We start from the raw sequence: 17,894 nt of genomic DNA, 5'->3' as shown, positions 1-17,894 counted from the left end.
AACAATAAAATAATATAAAAACTAATACTTTAATGGAATCTTAGAGAGGAAGAAAAGAAAAACAACCACAACAATGGAGAAGGAAGAAAAAGAGTGAAATACCGAAATCGCGAGTGAAATATGGCAGCAGAATTGCGAAACTTGCAGAGGCCATAACTAATAGAATAAGAATCGGAATCAAGTGATTCTTGAGCCTAAATTCAATAACCTTTCGAGATATACAACTTTCAAGAAGGAAGTTTTGGCTAAAAATAAACGAAACTATGAGAAATCTGGCCAATCAGATTCGGGTGAGAGAAAAAAACGAGTGAAGAGAGAAAAGAAAAGTCACGTGGAAAAGGAGAGAGAAATAAAGTGTGTAGGGTAAAATTTGGTTTTTAGGATATTTAAATAGAGACTTTTCCTTTTGAGCTTAGGAAAAGAGATTTCAATAAATAAAACTTTGATGACTAATAAGATGGGCTCATTAGGACTTTAGTCATCAAATAATCCTTTCTCTTTTTATTACTTTTGGGCTTTCGATTCCATTAAGCTTTTTTTTCAAATATGCTTTTAATAATTAAAACTCTTATTAAAACATGCTTAATTAAAACATTACAATTTTATTAAGCTATGAAAAATATTTTTAGTTGACTTTTAAAATAACCAACCCTTTTCAAAAGTCAAATCATTTTCCAAACTCATTTGGATTTAAATATAACTACATAAATACCTTAATATATTTATGAAAATCCTTTAAAATTGTGGGGGATTACAAAGGAAGAGCTGGTGTTGCTACTTTAGTTCTTGAAGCTGTTGCTGATCGTGACTTATGGATATGACATTTTTTCTTCGGGATACCAGGTTCGTGCAATGACCTAAATGGTTCTTCACCGATCTCCCGTGTTTAGGGATGTTTTAGAAGGTCGAGCATCACCCGTGCAGTTTACGGTGAATGGTAACCAATATGATAAGGGTTATTATCTCACTGATGGTATATATCGAATTGGGCAACATTCATTCAATCAGTTACATGTCCTCAAACTCTCAAGGACAAGTTATTTGCTCAACACCAAGAAGGAGCTCGAAAAGATGTAGAGAGATCATTTGGGGTGCTGCAATCTCGGTTTGCTATTGTTCGTAGACCATCCCTCGCATGGGATGAGGAAATTCTCAATGACATCATGTTGTCTTGCATTATCATGCACAACATGATTGTGGAAGATGAATGAGATACATATGCACACTACGCGGATACTACCGAATTCACTACCAACACAAGTAATAATGGGGACGAATTTGAATATTATCATGATCGGATCGTAGATATCAACCAGTACATAGCCAATAGAGATGCAATAATTGAAGATCAACATGTGCATCATTCCTTGAAACGTGATTTGGTTGCCAATATATGGCAGAAATTTGGCGGGAATGCTAATTAAGAGCATTTTATGTATTTCTTTCTTAATTAAGTTTTATGTTTATCGTTCTTAGTTAAGTTTTATTTACTTTTTTTTTAATTAAGTTTGTAATTGTCGTACCAATATAGCATTTTATGTATTTCGTTCTTAAAATTATATTAAAAATACTAATTGTGTCTCATAAATTAATTAGTAGATAGTTAATTATGTATGCACAAGATAGTGGTAACTAATTTTGTATTTAATTACTTAATGAAAACGCTAATTATATATGCTATGTATTAATAAAAGCTAATTATGTCGATACCTTAATTATTAAAATGATAATTATAATTTTAAATTTATTAATTTAATTAATAATAATAAAAATCAATCAGTATTGAATATTTCATATCATTAAAAAGTAAATAATAAAAATATTGTATGATGGTGGTTGGCTGATGAGAGAGAAAAAGTAGTTGGGTGGGGTCAAAAAGTAAGAGAGAGAGGAAAAAGTAGTTGGGATGATTGAAAAATGGTTCATGGTTAAGGAGATGAGCGGGAAAAGATTGTGGGATGTTATTTTTTAGAGAGAGAAAGTTAGAAAGAGAGTGGGATGATTGAGTTTTTCATTCATGAGTAATGGTGCTCTAAAAGCGATTAAATGAGCGTTAAAGGGAATATCAAATAAATAATTTTTTTTGAAGGGCAAATTTTTTTTTTTGAAGGGCAATTTTTTTTTTTTGTTTGGTATGTCACCTGGGCACATGTTAAACTATGAGCATGTTAAGAATATTGTAATATCATCGTCCATGTATTGCCCATTTATAGGATTTGATTGGACTGGGAACCAGGCCCATCCAAGTAGGTCATATTTTCGTTTTCAGGGTGGGCAAAGTGGGTTAATGCGTTAGAAAATTGACGTTAACTCACCCATTATAAAGAATGGATCATGTCATGTTTTGCCTAAATCAAGATCAAGATAATGCCTCACCTTGTAACCCAGATCTAGGGATGGGTTGTGTAGGCTAGTGTTGACCCAAGTCCCCAACGCTACCTCCAGTGACTAGTGAGTTACTTACAAACTCGTCAATTTGAGAGTGAAATATTAAAAAAAACATAAATTTTAGAATAGACAGTCTAATTTTAACATAAAATTAGATTAATTCAATAAAATTAGATGAATTCAAGACTAGATTTTTCTAACAAGCCATTTCCATTTCACTCTAATCCAACACTATCCTAATCATCCCTTCTCTTTTCCTTCTTTTTTTTCTTGATTATCAGATTACAATAGATAATTTCAAAAAAATAGCCTGGTAGTTTTACCGAACGGATTAAACTAGTCACTAAATGAATGAAACTAGTCACTAAATTAATTAAAGAATGTCATTACTGTATGGTTAAACTGGTCAGGAAATAAATTAACCTAATTTCTAAATAGATTAAACTAGTCACTATATTAAGAAAGGTGACATGTTCTCCTCTGAGTATTCGTGCCTAATTTTAAGTTAAAATTAGACGATCTCTTACAAGACCAAGTGGGAAAAAATTCACTCGAAACGAAACTCCCCTAACACGTTTTAAAAAGTTAATAGCAATGTAAGACCAAGTCTCCTAAGTTTCTCACAAAGCTCCTAAACTGAAATTAATCTAAAGTATGTCTTCAAACTCCAATTAGAACGACAACTAGTTAGTAGGCCCGAGCTATGCCCCTTGTAAGAAAAAAATAAGACTTTATAATAATAACACTAAATACAACATAGCCTAGTGGTTAAAACTTTAGTATATATTTCCCCTCAAAAAAAAAAAAAACTTTAGTATATGTACGTGAGCTCTCAAGATCAAATCCTATATTATGCAATTTCTAAAACTTTAGTAGAGTGTCACATGGCACAATTTCTTGTTTATACCTTTTAATATATTTGTATAGATTACTCTTTCGCTTAAGCTATGGGAATGAAAGAACTGAACATACCCTTTTCAGACATACCAAATATACAGGTGAGTTACACTATTCAATAGAAGTATTACGATTGTTTACAACACAAATAATTTCATGTATTTCTGAGACTTCCTATACAAAATCTTTTGAAGAATATCGCTATCACAAACAACTAGAAATGAACATTTAATCAACCCAGTACTGTTACTGGGTATACTCGAGAGGATATTCGAACGAACATCACGTATAACTTGCTCCCGGATGAACTGTATTTTCTTCAAATTTTATCTGCACTTTTCTTCGATGTACAAACAACTATGCTTTCCTTTGGAGCCAAGACAAGCTCAATAAAGAACTAGTACGAATGAGAGCACCATTAGCAAGTAATTCCTATGATGCTTGATATGCCGTCCTGAAACATGTACATGAATCAAACACTGTACACTTGCACAGAAGATTGGTATTGCCGCATTGGTGTTACGGATCGATTATTACTATTGATATCTGACTAGGTTCTTCTGACCTATTTCTTTACAAGTGAATTCAGGTTCATATCGGTTACGAACAGAAGTTATTCACCACTCTATCTACCTTTCTCCACAAATTCCCAAAACCACCCCCTATTATTTCCTTCATCCCCAAGATGTCCCTGACGTGCGTAAAAGTAGATTTCACAACTGATATGAATTGGACAGCCCTCGTTTTTCTCTATCCATCTGAAGTGTTAGACTCTAAAGAGGTAAGGCTGCATACAACTTAACCTCCTAGACTAAACACAATTATAGGCGGAAAACAGGTCCTTATGAATCGGTTTCAGTTTTGAGCAATTTGGCTCGGGTGACATTAGGGTGATGAATTTGGCATCGACTATTGCAAATTAGTTTATTACAACAATCCAATCAAATATTCGTCATATCAATTTTTGGTTCGGGTTAGTTTGGGTCAGTTTAACTTGGATTTGGGTCGAGATCAGGTCATGCGCTTTTTGGCGTAAATCGAGTAATCGGAAACGCCGCTGATCTAAATGCATTGGAAACTCTACAAGGTGGGTGCTCTCAACATATTCCTACTCTCACGAGTCCCAACTTCCTACACTATATGCTATTCAGAAACTCCAAGAATAAGTATATTCACCAGATTTTTGTAATCGCTTTATACAATATGACATCCAAAGAATTCGATTTAACAGGACACAGACAGCGCCATGAAACGAACCAGGTCTGATGTTGACATACACATCTATATCAATCTTCTTGTAGACCGGTACAAAATAAGGAAACTCCCAGTACTTTCTTAAGAATAATACTTCCACCCTACTAAGCAAATTCCATATAAAGGGACTTAACATAGAAAGGGAACCTTGTAATTTTATCATGTAAATTCCACACACATCATTGATATTGAAGAACTAATGACTGAGATGGAAGACTCACCAATTTCCCCAGAAGCTGCTGCAGGAAGTGCAGGAATGTTTACAGCTGCAGTACAAACCAGTTTATGAACATGAGAAGCTAATTGGTGATGACCAAACCAGACACTTTTTTAGAAAAAAAAAGTAAAAATCCTTGTATAGAGAAGATAATAGAATTATAATCAGCATAACATAATCGAAGAGCATGGTAGTGAAGGCATATACTTTTGTTGCAAGAAGAAGCTGGCAACTGAAGTGCAGAGGGCCATGGAGCCGGGATGTTGTCATTCAGATCACAGAGGAAAGTTATCCCTGATGTCTTGTCAAATGTAACATCCGAAGGCAAGCTCTGTAGAAGACATCCAGATTCTGAAACAAACACATCAAAAAAAAAGTGAAACTCACTTCTTGGTGGGGATAGATGAACTCGCAGGTCCAATCATATTGTACACATTACACGATTATATACATTTCATGTTGTTACTTGTTAGATTATTGGATTTATCGATGCTCAAAAGTACTTCAATTTCAAGCTTCAGTAGTACATACACTAGAAATATAGATAAATAGAGGGAAGCATATATATTCAAGTTACAAAGAAACCCTCCATCATAAAGATTAGATGTCTGTTCAGTGTTCAGTACCCTTTCAAAAAAAAAATGTCTGTTGAGAATTGCTACCAAAATCTTTAGGTGTAAAGCATTTTCAATTATCTTACTTGGAAACAGAATAACTTTTCTGCCCCCATTTTGGAATCCACACAATAAAGCAACAAAAAAGTTGCATTTTCGGTGTCAAAAGGGATTGAGAGGCTGGGGTTCATTTATTTGCAAAAGTACATACTCTTTGTCTTTGGAAAATTATTTTCTACTCAACCAGACAATCAGAAGTTCCACATCCAGGCGAAAATAGTTCAACAAATGTAACAAAGGTAATAAAAGAAAGTAACCACGCTAACTTGTAAAGGACCATCTCTATTTTCTACACATACATATAATCAACCAGTTCAGCATTTACCTTGTGTTCCAGCTGGTGGAATTGCCACATAAAGTTGGTGCAACAAAGCCAAATGACGAACCAAAAACCCAAAGAGAGAAGAGATAAAGATTAGCTTTGTTATCGATATGGGTCTGGGCAACTTGATGATTTGTATACACTAGAACTTGGAACTAGGAAAGCAAGCACAAACTACCTTGGACTGAGAATTGTTTGAGGCTCACGTGGCAAAGATTGTAAACATTTGTGGTAACATTCTCTCTTTGCAGCTTCATTCCAAGTGAAGCAGCACAATTGAGTGCTTGCAAGTTGGTGATGAAGCTCTGATTCTGCAAGTGACTCATGTAGTTCTCTATGGCACTACAACATACTGTGTGGTTGTTTATTAGATTTGCACACTTCTTTGATACATGTCTCGTGTCAGGGAAAGCTAAAGGGCACACTGAGAAGAGAAAATATTGCACAGGGTCATTGAACTCAACCAAGGTACTTCGTATTTGCAACAAACAATTAAAAGAGATGGATTTAAGCAAGTTACTACTATAGTAAGTTTAATTTGACTCAATCAGATTCATAAACCATGCGCATCTTAAAAGTTTAAATAAATGTTGAATTTCCTATAAGCATCAAGCAACCAATTTACATAGTCCCATCGATGTGGGCAATTACAAGATCAATTCTTTTTCATTGTTTCTTGATAGAATTTGAGATTTATGAATTAAGTCACCTAATAACTGTACGAAGAAATCAAACGAGGAGACCATTCCACCAGGATTTGATTCATTGCCAACAGTGAATGTTTCTTCTCTACCTATGTATTCTCCAAATTTCCCAGTACGAACTTGGTGAATGATATTACTGCTACTAGTGATCCCAGACTCCCAGCTCACATATTAGAGTCCTGCTGCAGCCCCTTGGAACCAAGGTGCATTCAAATCCAGATAAAAAATTCAGATGATCTGCTATTAAAAGTCTTTAGCCCTTGCAAACAAAAGTTATTCTGATCTTTAGTCTCTTAAACTGCCCTAGCAAGCACAATACAACTTTCTGCAGACATTCATGTTCCCAGGCAGTAAACACAAAATCCTGGATGGCTGACATTTCGTAACAGTAACCAAATATTTCCTAATTGCCTTTTCATTTACAGGATAATAAGGTATCATTCTCTAATACATTATCTTGCAGTAGAATGCAGCGAGTCATTCCAGAAACCTACAGCTATGACTTATGACCTATGTTACTCGGACTCTGTCATTTTACCCACGTGTTGGATGCGACACTCCCGAATGGTCATGGACACTTTGACACTCTATTTCATGCGATTAGGCACAAGGACAAGTACCTGTGCTAGACACAACACGAGTACCTGAGTCCAACTGTCTAAACACATAGCTTATGAAAAAATAAAGTTTTAGTACTAGAACTTGCAGGGAAAGTTGCTCCTGGAGGTCTGTCAAAGTACAAAGAAAAAGAGCTGCAGATTAATTGGTTAAGGGCTTACCTTTGTTGATATTGCAATTTGACAACCCTCTCATAACTTCCTTTGCACGGGAAGGATTAAGTTTACTAGCCAGCCACCGTAAAACAATACTTTGACAATCTTCAACAATATCTGAAAGCTGAGGAACATCAGTGAGATCACCTAGCTTTGAGCTGATATTTCTAGCAGCTTCTGATACAGCGTTCTGACAAGTTTGAGAGCAGCATTCACTGACTAGATCAATCTTCTGACAATAGGTCAGAAGCTTAGAAGTGTCCACAGTTGTCTCAAATTCACTAACATCTTTGACAGGACAAGAACCTTCAGTTAGATTGGATGCTCGAACTTTGCATATCTCTTGAAGATTGTCATTTGCACCCTGACTCGCCAATACTTGATTAACGTCAGACAGGCATTGCTTTGAAAGTGTTTCATTCAGGGCAAGCAACATAGTATCTTTGCTGGACTGACCTATAAGAATAACCAAGGTGGCATGCAGTTGGGGGCAACATACGACATTAGCCAGGTATGGAGCAAATGCAGTAAAGCAATCGGTTGCTGTAATTCCCAATATACTATCAGCAGCTGTGAAGTTAAAAGGACATACTCCTACAAATAACAGAAAAGAGTGAAAAACATCAGTGGAAAAGTGTCAGCAAATTAACTCAGAAATCAAGGAAGGCTGGTAATGTATACTACCTGATAATTTAGGAATGGTACTATTTGTAAATGGAGTCAAAGGGGACGGTGCTAAAAATGGTATAAGAGGCTGAGGAGCCCCTTTTGGTGACATTGGAATGAAGTCACCTCCATCCGGAACAGGATCTCCGAAATAACTCAAAGGGGCGCTGTATAATTCACTGACATCTGTACAGGAAGAAATCGTAAGCTTGAACAGTCTTCATACAAAATACTCTTACACGATTTCTTTAAAGGAAGTTGTTGCAAAACCCATGTACAGTATACAGCCATACAACTCTCGTATTCCAACTCAAGTTATTATTGCATCTAGCTAAAGATGGAGTTATGAATTCATGATCTGCATTATTTATCATTCTACTAATAAACTCAAACTGACGCTTGCACAGGATCACAATCCAAACCAAAGTCGATTCAGCAATATTTGCCTGATAACAGCTGCGATGATTTGTGTCCCTTCAACTATTAGAAAACTGTGGTAACTCTTTCATGTACTTCAAATTTTACCAAAATAACTTTAGATATTCTACAAAACTATATATTTAATTAATGTAAGCTTAGTTCATCAAAAATTGAACTATACATGTACTATACACACATAATAAAGGATAAAAAACTGCAGCAACCACTCATTAGTCCAACAAATTCAAAGAACTTAGCTTTCACTTCCTACAATGAAATGCATTAAGTTGGGCACATGAATTGTATTCCAAAAGCATCTGCTTAGAAAGGGCAGACTAACTTGAATCAAAATGGTACTCACCAGAAGAGAGCCCCAATATCCACTAAAGTTTTTAACCCAAAAAGATATCATATGTGAAAAGACAACACAAGCAAATCCAAGAATGCTAGTAAAAGTTACTCCATAAAGAACAAGACAGACAAGACAAGAAAAACTAGTTTAAAAAAACAGAATGATATTTAAGCTCACTTGGAGACAAAATTGTCAAAATATATATCCAAAACAAATGCAACTATATAATAAACTTCTGGCTTGATATGAGAGTACTAACATACACTCCCAAAGCTACAAAATCACTTCCTTAACCAACACAAAATTTTAATCTTGAACATTATATACCTAAACCACAATTTAGAAGTTTCAAACCACATAATACACCAAGTAACCAAATTTGTGAAAACTCCCATTTACCCCAATAAAAAGAACATATCAAGAATGTAAAATCAGAACAAATTTACTCAAAACTAGGTCAATATCAAGAAAACCCAGATAGCAATAATCAAGTATAAAGCAGTGATAGAACCCAATTAAGCTAACAATTAAGTAAATTTGCAAGAAAAACTTACAATATAATAGTAGAACTGAGCTTAAAAATTGAAACTTGATGAGATTAGTGGAGAACCCTCCTCTCATTCCTGCCCAACAACTGCTAAAAACACAAGAAAGATGCCAAAAGGAGCAAAATAACAGGAATTGAGAGGTACCCAAAGCATTAAAAAGAGTTTTTTTCAAAGAAAGTTACTGTCAAATAGGGATTGAATTGAAGTTCTTCCCCTAAATTAAAGTGTGAAACAATTGAACTAAGAGAGAGAAAGAGAAGCCATGAATGAGTTTTACAGGAAGAGAAGGGTTTTAGCAGATGGAGAGTACACAACACAATGAAAGTGGGGTAACTGAAATTTCAGCAAAATTTAGCTTAGCTGTTTCATGCTGGAAGAAAATTGGGGACCTCAAATTTCCAATTTTACATAAATTTTTTATACTCAAAATCACAGGAAAAAGGCAGGAAAGAGAGAGAAAGAGAAGGTAGAGACTACAGACTAGAGGGTGAAATAATGAGGTGCGCTAACTCATATACAAAACCATTGTCTCATTAAATGCTGCCATTAATTGCCTGCCCCTCTTTCAAGTGATAGTTTTTGTATTTTTCTTTTTCTTCTATGAGTAAGTGATAGAATAGATTATAGATCCATGTTTGGGGATGTTTTTCTTAGATCATTAATTAATGTACTCATAAAGTTATTATAATTGACACCAAAAAATATAATAAAGCTATTACTATAATTTATAGAGTTGACATTTTTAATATAATAATATCAATCACACCATAATTAAAATTAGAAGTAATTTTTGTATTTATTTTAAAAAATTAAGTTCAGATAAACTTTAATAAGTTACCACCTATAAAAGGTGGGTAGTTGTTAAAAAAGTGAATGATCATCAATTCATGCTCATTGATTTTTAATAAGTCATAAAAATATATTACAAGTTTACATAATTTGATTAACACAATCGTAATTAAGATATACATATAGTATATTATCATAAGATATGTGATTATAAATGGCCTGAATTCGACAAGATTCCGATATATATCATACGATTGATTAAATTGTTTATACAACACTTTAAATAATCTATTTATTTAGGTGATAGTTTTAAAAATATGAAGTTATAAAGAAAAATAGCTAAAGAGAACTATTTCAAAGTGGAAATTTTGAGGACATAGAATATATAGAAAAGTAGAGAATAAATGAATATGATCCATAATATAGAATTTTTGAGTGTTTGGGTTTTCAATCCCCACTTGTTACTATAAGAATCTTTTGAAAATGGAGAATTACCCAATTTTCATTTACATCATCTTTCATAACTTTTTCCATAACTTTTTCAATAGTATCTTGACCAAAATTGGGATTAATAATTTGACATTGTTATTGACTTCTTGTTGTTGTACTAAAAAAAACTAAAAGAAACAAACAAGTAAGACATATTCTAAATATTTTCACATATATGCTCACTTTACATTATAAAATCTTCCTCTATATTACTGTTATTAACTAAACTGTTTAATTGTGTTTAATTTGTATGAAATAGAGTCAACAAAGAAATATTAAAGTGAAGAGGAGAAGAACAAGAATACAAAGATTTATACTTCCTTCGTTCCATAATAAGTGAAACACTTCTCTCATTTATGTGAGAGTTTTTTTATAAAAGTGTTTCACTTATCATGGAACGGATGAAGTATAACTTAGTCAATCATACATCGTCCACATATATAAATAGGATTGAGAGTATCTCTTTGACCTAATTAAGATTAAAGTATGAGTCATACAAGGAGTCTTGAAGGCTTGAATATTTGTTCACTTATTAATATCTTTTTTTTATAAGACAAGTAAAACGCTAAATATTCCAAAATATACGAAAATCATATACCCTCCCCGCCCAAAATTGACCAAAAACTTTGTCTTTGATTTCCTTGTTCATACTACTACATTTCACTTGCCTGAGAAACACTTTGATGCGAAAAATATATATTTACCACTTTCCAATATTCAAAGAAATTAAGACTTAAATTTTTTTATCAAACATGTTAAGACTTATGCAATTCTTTTCATTTTCTCATTAAGATTTGATTCTCAAACACATCACAAGAAATTAAACAACACAATTGACTCATATCTCAAGTTCTAATCATCTAGATTTTAGTCTATTCTTAAGTTCTTCTCACCTTTTCACCCTACTTCAGTATGTATTTATTACACTCTCGTAAAATACACTAATCTCACATAAGTTATGGCTTGGGCCCTTGGTGTTGGGCCATAGGGGAAAACTTATCGAGTAGCCTAGTAATGTAAAAGTGGCTGGTCTTCAAATTTGTAGCCCGTGACTTAATTTAACACACCACTTGAATTGAGCTCTCTTTTTCTCAAAAGCATTAAATGGATCATATGGGAGCCTTATGTTGACCACTGCCCAACTAATCGACTTAAATAAATTGGTAAGGATATCATTATGGACTTGATGGATTTTAGAAAGGAAAAAGTGTATGGATTATTCGATAACTTATACAACTAATAATATATTCTTTTTTTTTTCTTTTATTAAGCTTTAAGGTTTTAATGACTTTTTAGCTTTGGATGACTTGATATTTAGTTTATGAAGCGCAAGCTCCCCTAAATAAATTTCATGGCGTCAAGTTAATTAGATCGGATCATCTCAAAACCAAAATTATAGGTTAAGCATTTGACTACCGCACAATGTGTGATTTGCTGGCTTATAACATGGTACTTTATGTCATTATTTTACTAACTTAATTTGTTCCAATAATTATTATATCATTATTTTCAAAAGATTAACATCAATCCTTACTTATGGCAACACTAGCCATTTGAAGATGATAGTTATATACTTATATTATCATGTAAAATATTGTTGGTTGTTTCCATGTATATTTTAAGTTGTAAAATTTTATAATTTTATAATATATAATTAAAGATAATAATGATCAAAAATATTTTTCAAAGTATGAAAGGAATATATTAAGACAATGTTTTATAGAAGGAACAACAACGTGTATAAATTACTCACTCTAATGCAAACAAACAATGATTCTTGTGATCCACTTTTCGAAAACGTTTGTGATGTTATATTTTGAAATTAAGACATTAGATAGCAAGAACTACACAAATTTGATTATACCGTACCACAAAATACTAATCTAGTGATTGATTTACATATAATTAATCTATTATAAGATAGTTTAGTACTCTAATCCAAACTTGTATATCACGTCCCATAATAATATAAGAGGGAACATGAAGTATAACTAAAGAAAAAGATCAAGAAAAAATCAAACCCTTGGAGTTTAATCTTTCCTCCTTCATTACTTTACATTAACATATAGTCCATGTACGTAATAAGTACATGCATATATACACAATAATACATTCAACTTGGACAAAATAATTTACACAAAAAAAAATGGACAAAATAATGATGATCATCTATCAATTCACCTCAGGTATGCTTTGAAGGGCGGGTAACCATGACCGTTGATTATGGATCTCAAAATGATCACTTTTATCAATTAGATCTTGTAAAACTTGATGTGCCTTCATTTTCTTCATCTTGTTTCCACTTTTAAGGAATTCCTCTAACTCTTTCTTTGAAATCCTTATCCTCACTTGATTCATCGTAGGCTCTATCGCAGAGGATGATTCCCCACAACCACCTAGGAGCACTTCCCTCTCCATGGACTTTGATGTAACAATGGGACCCCATTCATCATCGTCCGTACATACCTCCACCGTTGATGAACCATGGACTACACAACAATAATTTCCCATTCCAAAATGTGTGGTAGCCTTGTGTCTAAATGCTCGGCTCGAATTCAAATTAGTCGGAATTTAGTAGCTAAACTTATTGTATCAGCTTGATTATTAGTCGAAGTCTAGTAGACTTTAAATACAGATAATATGAAAAGTTTTGAATATGAATAGTAAAATTTTTTTGACAACAATTGGATTAGTCGGAATTTAGTAACTGAAATACTCGAAAAAGTTTAATATATGAGAGAAATGAGAGAAGAGATCAAGAAATGTAGGTATGAGGAGGATTTATATAGCAAAGGTCACTAGATATAAGGTTGCATGTTCTAAGAAAGTACAAATTTTGCTTACCACAAAAATTATTAAAGGCCAAAAAAAATTGGAGAAAAAGGGAGGTGATGTGGAGGGGTACGTGGCACGATCGCAAACGCAGTTACTGCTATGCTGGATTTGGTTGGCTGACTAGTCAACAGTCTCCGTGTTGTGGCCGTGGATTTAAGTTGAACAAATCCGTTTTTTTATTTTACTTTTATTTTTCAGGGGGTTGGGCGGGCGTTTAACTAATTAATATAAAAGAGAATTGGTCATGTAACATGTTTTTGAAGTGGTGCAAAGTCATCGTCGACAGAAAATTCTAGATGGTTTGCTACTTTGTACATGGTAGTTGGCAATAACTATAAGTAATAACTGCGCTTTACATTGCAGGTCGTTTTGAAAATTTTGGGATCCTCTTTTAAGATAAAGATTATGTTTGAATTTATAAAAAATAATAACGGAAAATTGTATTAAAAATGAAAAATTAAAAATTTAAGAATTGATTATTAAGAAAATTTTATTAGAGATGGAAAACAAGGGTGAATTTTTTAAATATAAAGTGAATTTTGTTTAAAATAATTTATTTTAGGACGTTTATAATTTTGGGACCATATACTATTGGGCTCCTTGCACACTCTCATATACCACAAGTCCACAATGCTTAAGGATTACTCCTACTTAACTACTTCTAAACTAGCAACTACTTTTGTATTCTTTATTGTTTATTTTTATAGATACGTAGGATAAAGATACTTATCTCTTGACAGTAAAACATAGCTTATTTCATTTGAGTGGGTAATTTCAAGATTAGGTTCGACCTGAGCCATATTTTGGTAATAAGGTAGTTAATTCGGTTTCAGGTGGTGTATTACAATAAAAACAACAAATCTCTAGTCCTGAAGTAACTTGAGCCAGTTAACATAAATCGTCATAGAAAATTATCAATCGAAAATTGATTCTGAGTGATCTATTGATTATGAAAAAGTAATTAAATATTAGTCATATCAATTTTTAGACAAACTTATGTTTATTTGATTTGGTTTAAAACAACCAATCGAGTGTGTAATTTGGATTTATATTGGGTGTGGATAAGAATTAACATATATACTTACTAGTTGCATATGCACGCGATGCGTGCGTGACAATTTTAGGTAGGTATATATGAATGGACACGTTCTTTATCTAAAATTATTTTGATAGTGATGTAAATTATTGAGGTTCTTTTGTAGATGTTATTATCTTTTTAAATTAAAGGTGAATGATTTTTAATTATTTAATACTGTCACTGAAAAATTTGGTAGATGATTTAACAAATTTCTTCTTACGACTTTAGTATAGTTCTTTAACAATTATAAATATTAATAAACTATATTGTTTGAAATTTGTAAATTTGAAATATTATATTATCACGATATATTGCAAATCTATTTATGGTTAAAGATTCTAATTGATTTCTTGAATTGATTGTGTTAATCTAGTTTGTCAAGTTATCAATGGTATTGCATATTCTATTTTTGACCTACTCATATCGCAAGTTTCATTGATTTCTCATTAGAAAAACATTGTTTTAAATTATTAGAGGGTATTCTAGTCACTTCAAAAGAGGACAACACACCTCCTCCCTTGACTTATATAATAGAGATTGGCTTGACGTTTCAATTTTTTTTGAATGTGTTTACCTGTAACATGAATAATCTTTTTGTGTATGAGATAATAAATGGTGATAATGATTATAAATTCTATTATAATTCTGCGAAAAAATTTACATTGGTATTTTAAATGTGCAATTTACACTACGCACCCAAGTACATTATATAATTAAGACTATTTCTTTGCTTATTGCTAATTCAATTTATAGAGTTTGAAATGAGCATAAAATGAGAAATGCGCAAAATATGACCTTAAATATACAATATTGTTGATCCCAACTTCTGAATTGAAGGCGATATCAATACCATTAGTTTATCCGCTGCTGTTCATAGATTTTGTTTTACATGATAATCAGTGAGATATTTCATGTGCCTCGAAACCGTTAAGATGAATATAATACTCACTAAGTCTAGTATTATCGTCTTTGGTCTTCCATTTATAAAATAGGAAGTGGGAACATTACAGATGAAAGAATCTTATACAAAGATCCCCCATTTCTGATTTTTTCCCTTCATGCTTTAATTAGTAATAGTAAACATAGTCATATGGTGTGTCTTTGCGACTTTGCCTGGAAAACCTATTAAAGTAGCTGGATTTGCGTTTGACATACTACTTGAATATATTCCTTTCATACAATCAAATTAATGTAAAACTAAATTGTCCTTTTCTTGGTTGTATGATCTAATCTTTGGTTTGAAAATGGGAGATTACGCATACACGCATATCTATAGAATTATCCTTTGTTACGTTATTTAGTTGTTTTGGATCATATTAATAGAAATTAGTTATGGTTCGATAATTATCTTTGCAGTTTATATGAATTAAAATATTTTTCCTACTTTTTATCCATTTTGTATGTCATAATTTAATAATAGTTGTTATTATTACTATGTTATAGTTAAATTTAAAATTATGTTCTAGTCAACAAATAGAAATGAATGGCACACGAGTAGAGTTGGCAAAAGTTTGTGTCTATATTGTGTTAATGTCAAATATAAATGGGTTGATGATAAACTTCATTGAACCTAAAATAAGCCCAAAGTGGAGGAGATTTTGACTATAGATGGCAAAATAAACTCGTTCCCGTTGACCTAACATGAATATCCGAACCGAGACCCGATTTCACCCGAAGTAATCGAAACTCGAAATAAACCAACCTGAATCTACCCCACCCGAAGCGACCTGATGAAAATAATGACCTGAATCGACCCGGAAAAATAAGGATACATTTTTCACAAACATTAATTTATGTGTCTGATTTATTTGCTAGAGAAGAAAGTTGTCATTTGCCCGAAACAAACCGACAAGGACCGAATGGAACCAACATGATGTTTGCTCGACTCATCAAACCGCATTCGACCGGCCTGAATACAAAGTTGACCCGAATATGACCCGACCTGAAATGACCCGACCCGTATTACCCGCTTGCCACCTTTAAGTTTTACCTCATACAAGGTTTGCAGGGTTCCATCCTAAAATCAATTGGTGATAGGTGGAGTAACACACAATCTATATGTTAATCATTCTCTCTAATTTTTAATGTGAGATAACTGTTTTCTAACTCACATGTGTAGTGTCATGTAGTGTAGTGTCGTGTCGTGTCGACTTGTTTAATTAAACGTGTTGATATTCTCAACAATATCCCTCGTTTTTCGTATATGGTTCTTGTCATGTTAAACTAGTTATCAATTTTAAACTAATATGTATTCTATATAAAAACCCGAATTTTGTTTAGAAATTCAATAAAAAGGATTTAAGCGTGTCATCTTTGTGTTGGAAACCTCAACACTAAGAAGACCCATTTAATAAGATGTGTTGTGTTGACCCATTTAATTACCGGGTCGGGGATCCTCAACACTAACCCATTTTTTCGTATCCTGTTCACTTCATGTTGTCGTGCAATGTCCGCTTTTGCCAGCGCACAAATAGTAAGTATAATTGAGTTGCTTTCCACTCCAATTTAATTGCAATACTTTTTGTTTCACGCTTACCAATGCATAATTTACACTATTACTATATGTAGTTATGTTTTACTAAAAATTATAAAAATTAGATATTAATAAACTACACATTGAGATGAATCCAACAACATATCTTATGACTATATTTTTTCATATATATGAAACACAAAAGCTAGTTATATGAGTGATTGTGAATAGTGGTTGTTGAACCTAGTTTTGAAGATGACAAAGGAACAAAGATGCAAACTAAGTATTGGACTGACAAGTCGTTTAAGTGAATGAATTTCAAGGTATCAATGAAAGGAACAAAGAGAATACTAAGTCAAAGAAGAAATCAAGTTTGAACATTGAAGACTAAGTGAAGATGTTCAAAGATTTGATACTGGAGAAGCATTGGAGCAAGAAGATCAAAGCGAGGCTTTTTGTTTCCAGTTTCAATGTAAAGGAACGAGTAAGAATGGTAAGGAACTGTGGTAATTTAAAATGAGAATGAGCGTTTGTTCTTTTGTAAGGAACAAACGAATGGGCAATGTCATAAGAAGCTAAAGGAACTAACTATTAAAAGGAACTAGAATTAGGATGAAGCAGTACAACAGTTTAATTATGCCTATTAAGTACTTTATGCCTAGATTCTAGGTAATCATTTTATTTAAGTAAAAATATGATTTTAAGGAAAATATTTTTAAGGAAATTATTTTATTTTTGTAAAGAAAATAAATATCCTTTTCGGTTTTATGGAAACTATTTTGAAGATAATGTTTTTGGTAAAAGGATTTTATTTTGGTTTTATTAATTAAAATATTTTTTTAATTAAAATATTTTTTTAATTAAATCAAGTTTTAGAATTACTGCTTTAAGTGGTTGCTAAAATTAAGGAAGCAGTCCATGTTTATCTCCCATGTTTAATAGTGATCATGGAGATCATGGGTTTAAGGAGGAAAGTGTTCCTCCGGGTAAGGAACATCATGGGATAATGGTTTTA

General features: G+C 32.6%; 1 protein-coding gene across 3 annotated transcripts; it reads right to left on the bottom strand.

The window, feature by feature from the left end:
* Window positions 1-3,342: 3,342 nt before the first annotated feature.
* LOC104882854 (hypothetical protein) lies at window positions 3,343-13,276 on the bottom strand. Of its 3 annotated transcripts, none has more exons than XM_057391636.1 (8): window positions 12,675-13,276; window positions 7,914-8,081; window positions 7,236-7,823; window positions 5,931-6,176; window positions 5,756-5,767; window positions 4,964-5,107; window positions 4,761-4,805; window positions 3,343-3,739 (listed from the first exon to the last, which is right to left on the bottom strand). In XM_057391636.1, the coding sequence occupies exons 2-8, from the start codon at window positions 8,005-8,007 to the stop codon at window positions 3,672-3,674; spliced, it is 1,197 nt and encodes a 398-aa protein (XP_057247619.1). In that variant the 5' UTR covers window positions 8,008-8,081; window positions 12,675-13,276; the 3' UTR covers window positions 3,343-3,671. The 3 variants fall into 3 exon arrangements, with proteins under 3 accessions (XP_057247619.1, XP_010665573.1, XP_048490178.1); XM_010667271.4 differs by lacking the exon at window positions 12,675-13,276 and adding an exon at window positions 9,222-9,924; XM_048634221.2 differs by lacking the exons at window positions 3,343-3,739; window positions 4,761-4,805; window positions 12,675-13,276 and adding an exon at window positions 9,222-9,930 and having other exon boundaries at window positions 5,025-5,107; window positions 5,730-5,767.
* Between the last annotated feature and the right edge of the window lie 4,618 nt (window positions 13,277-17,894).

This window comes from Beta vulgaris, chromosome 8 (genome assembly GCF_026745355.1).
Source record: "Beta vulgaris subsp. vulgaris cultivar EL10 chromosome 8, EL10.2, whole genome shotgun sequence".
NCBI classification, from domain to species: Eukaryota; Viridiplantae; Streptophyta; class Magnoliopsida; order Caryophyllales; family Amaranthaceae; genus Beta; species Beta vulgaris.
The sequence above is the reverse complement of the archived record's forward strand: the minus strand, read 5'-3'. Positions and strand labels throughout refer to the sequence as shown.

Excerpts from the sequence above, each read along its gene's own strand:
- LOC104882854 (XM_010667271.4), bottom strand. The coding sequence starts at position 9,288 with ATGAGAGGAGGGTTCTCCACTAATCTCATCAAGTTTCAATTTTTAAGC. Across the intron at positions 8,082-9,221 it reads CTCAGTTCTACTATTATATT|ATGTCAGTGAATTATACAGC; the intron begins GTAAGTTTTTCT and ends CTTCCTGTACAG. Across the intron at positions 3,740-4,760 it reads AGCAGCTTCTGGGGAAATTG|GACGGCATATCAAGCATCAT; the intron begins GTGAGTCTTCCA and ends TACATGTTTCAG.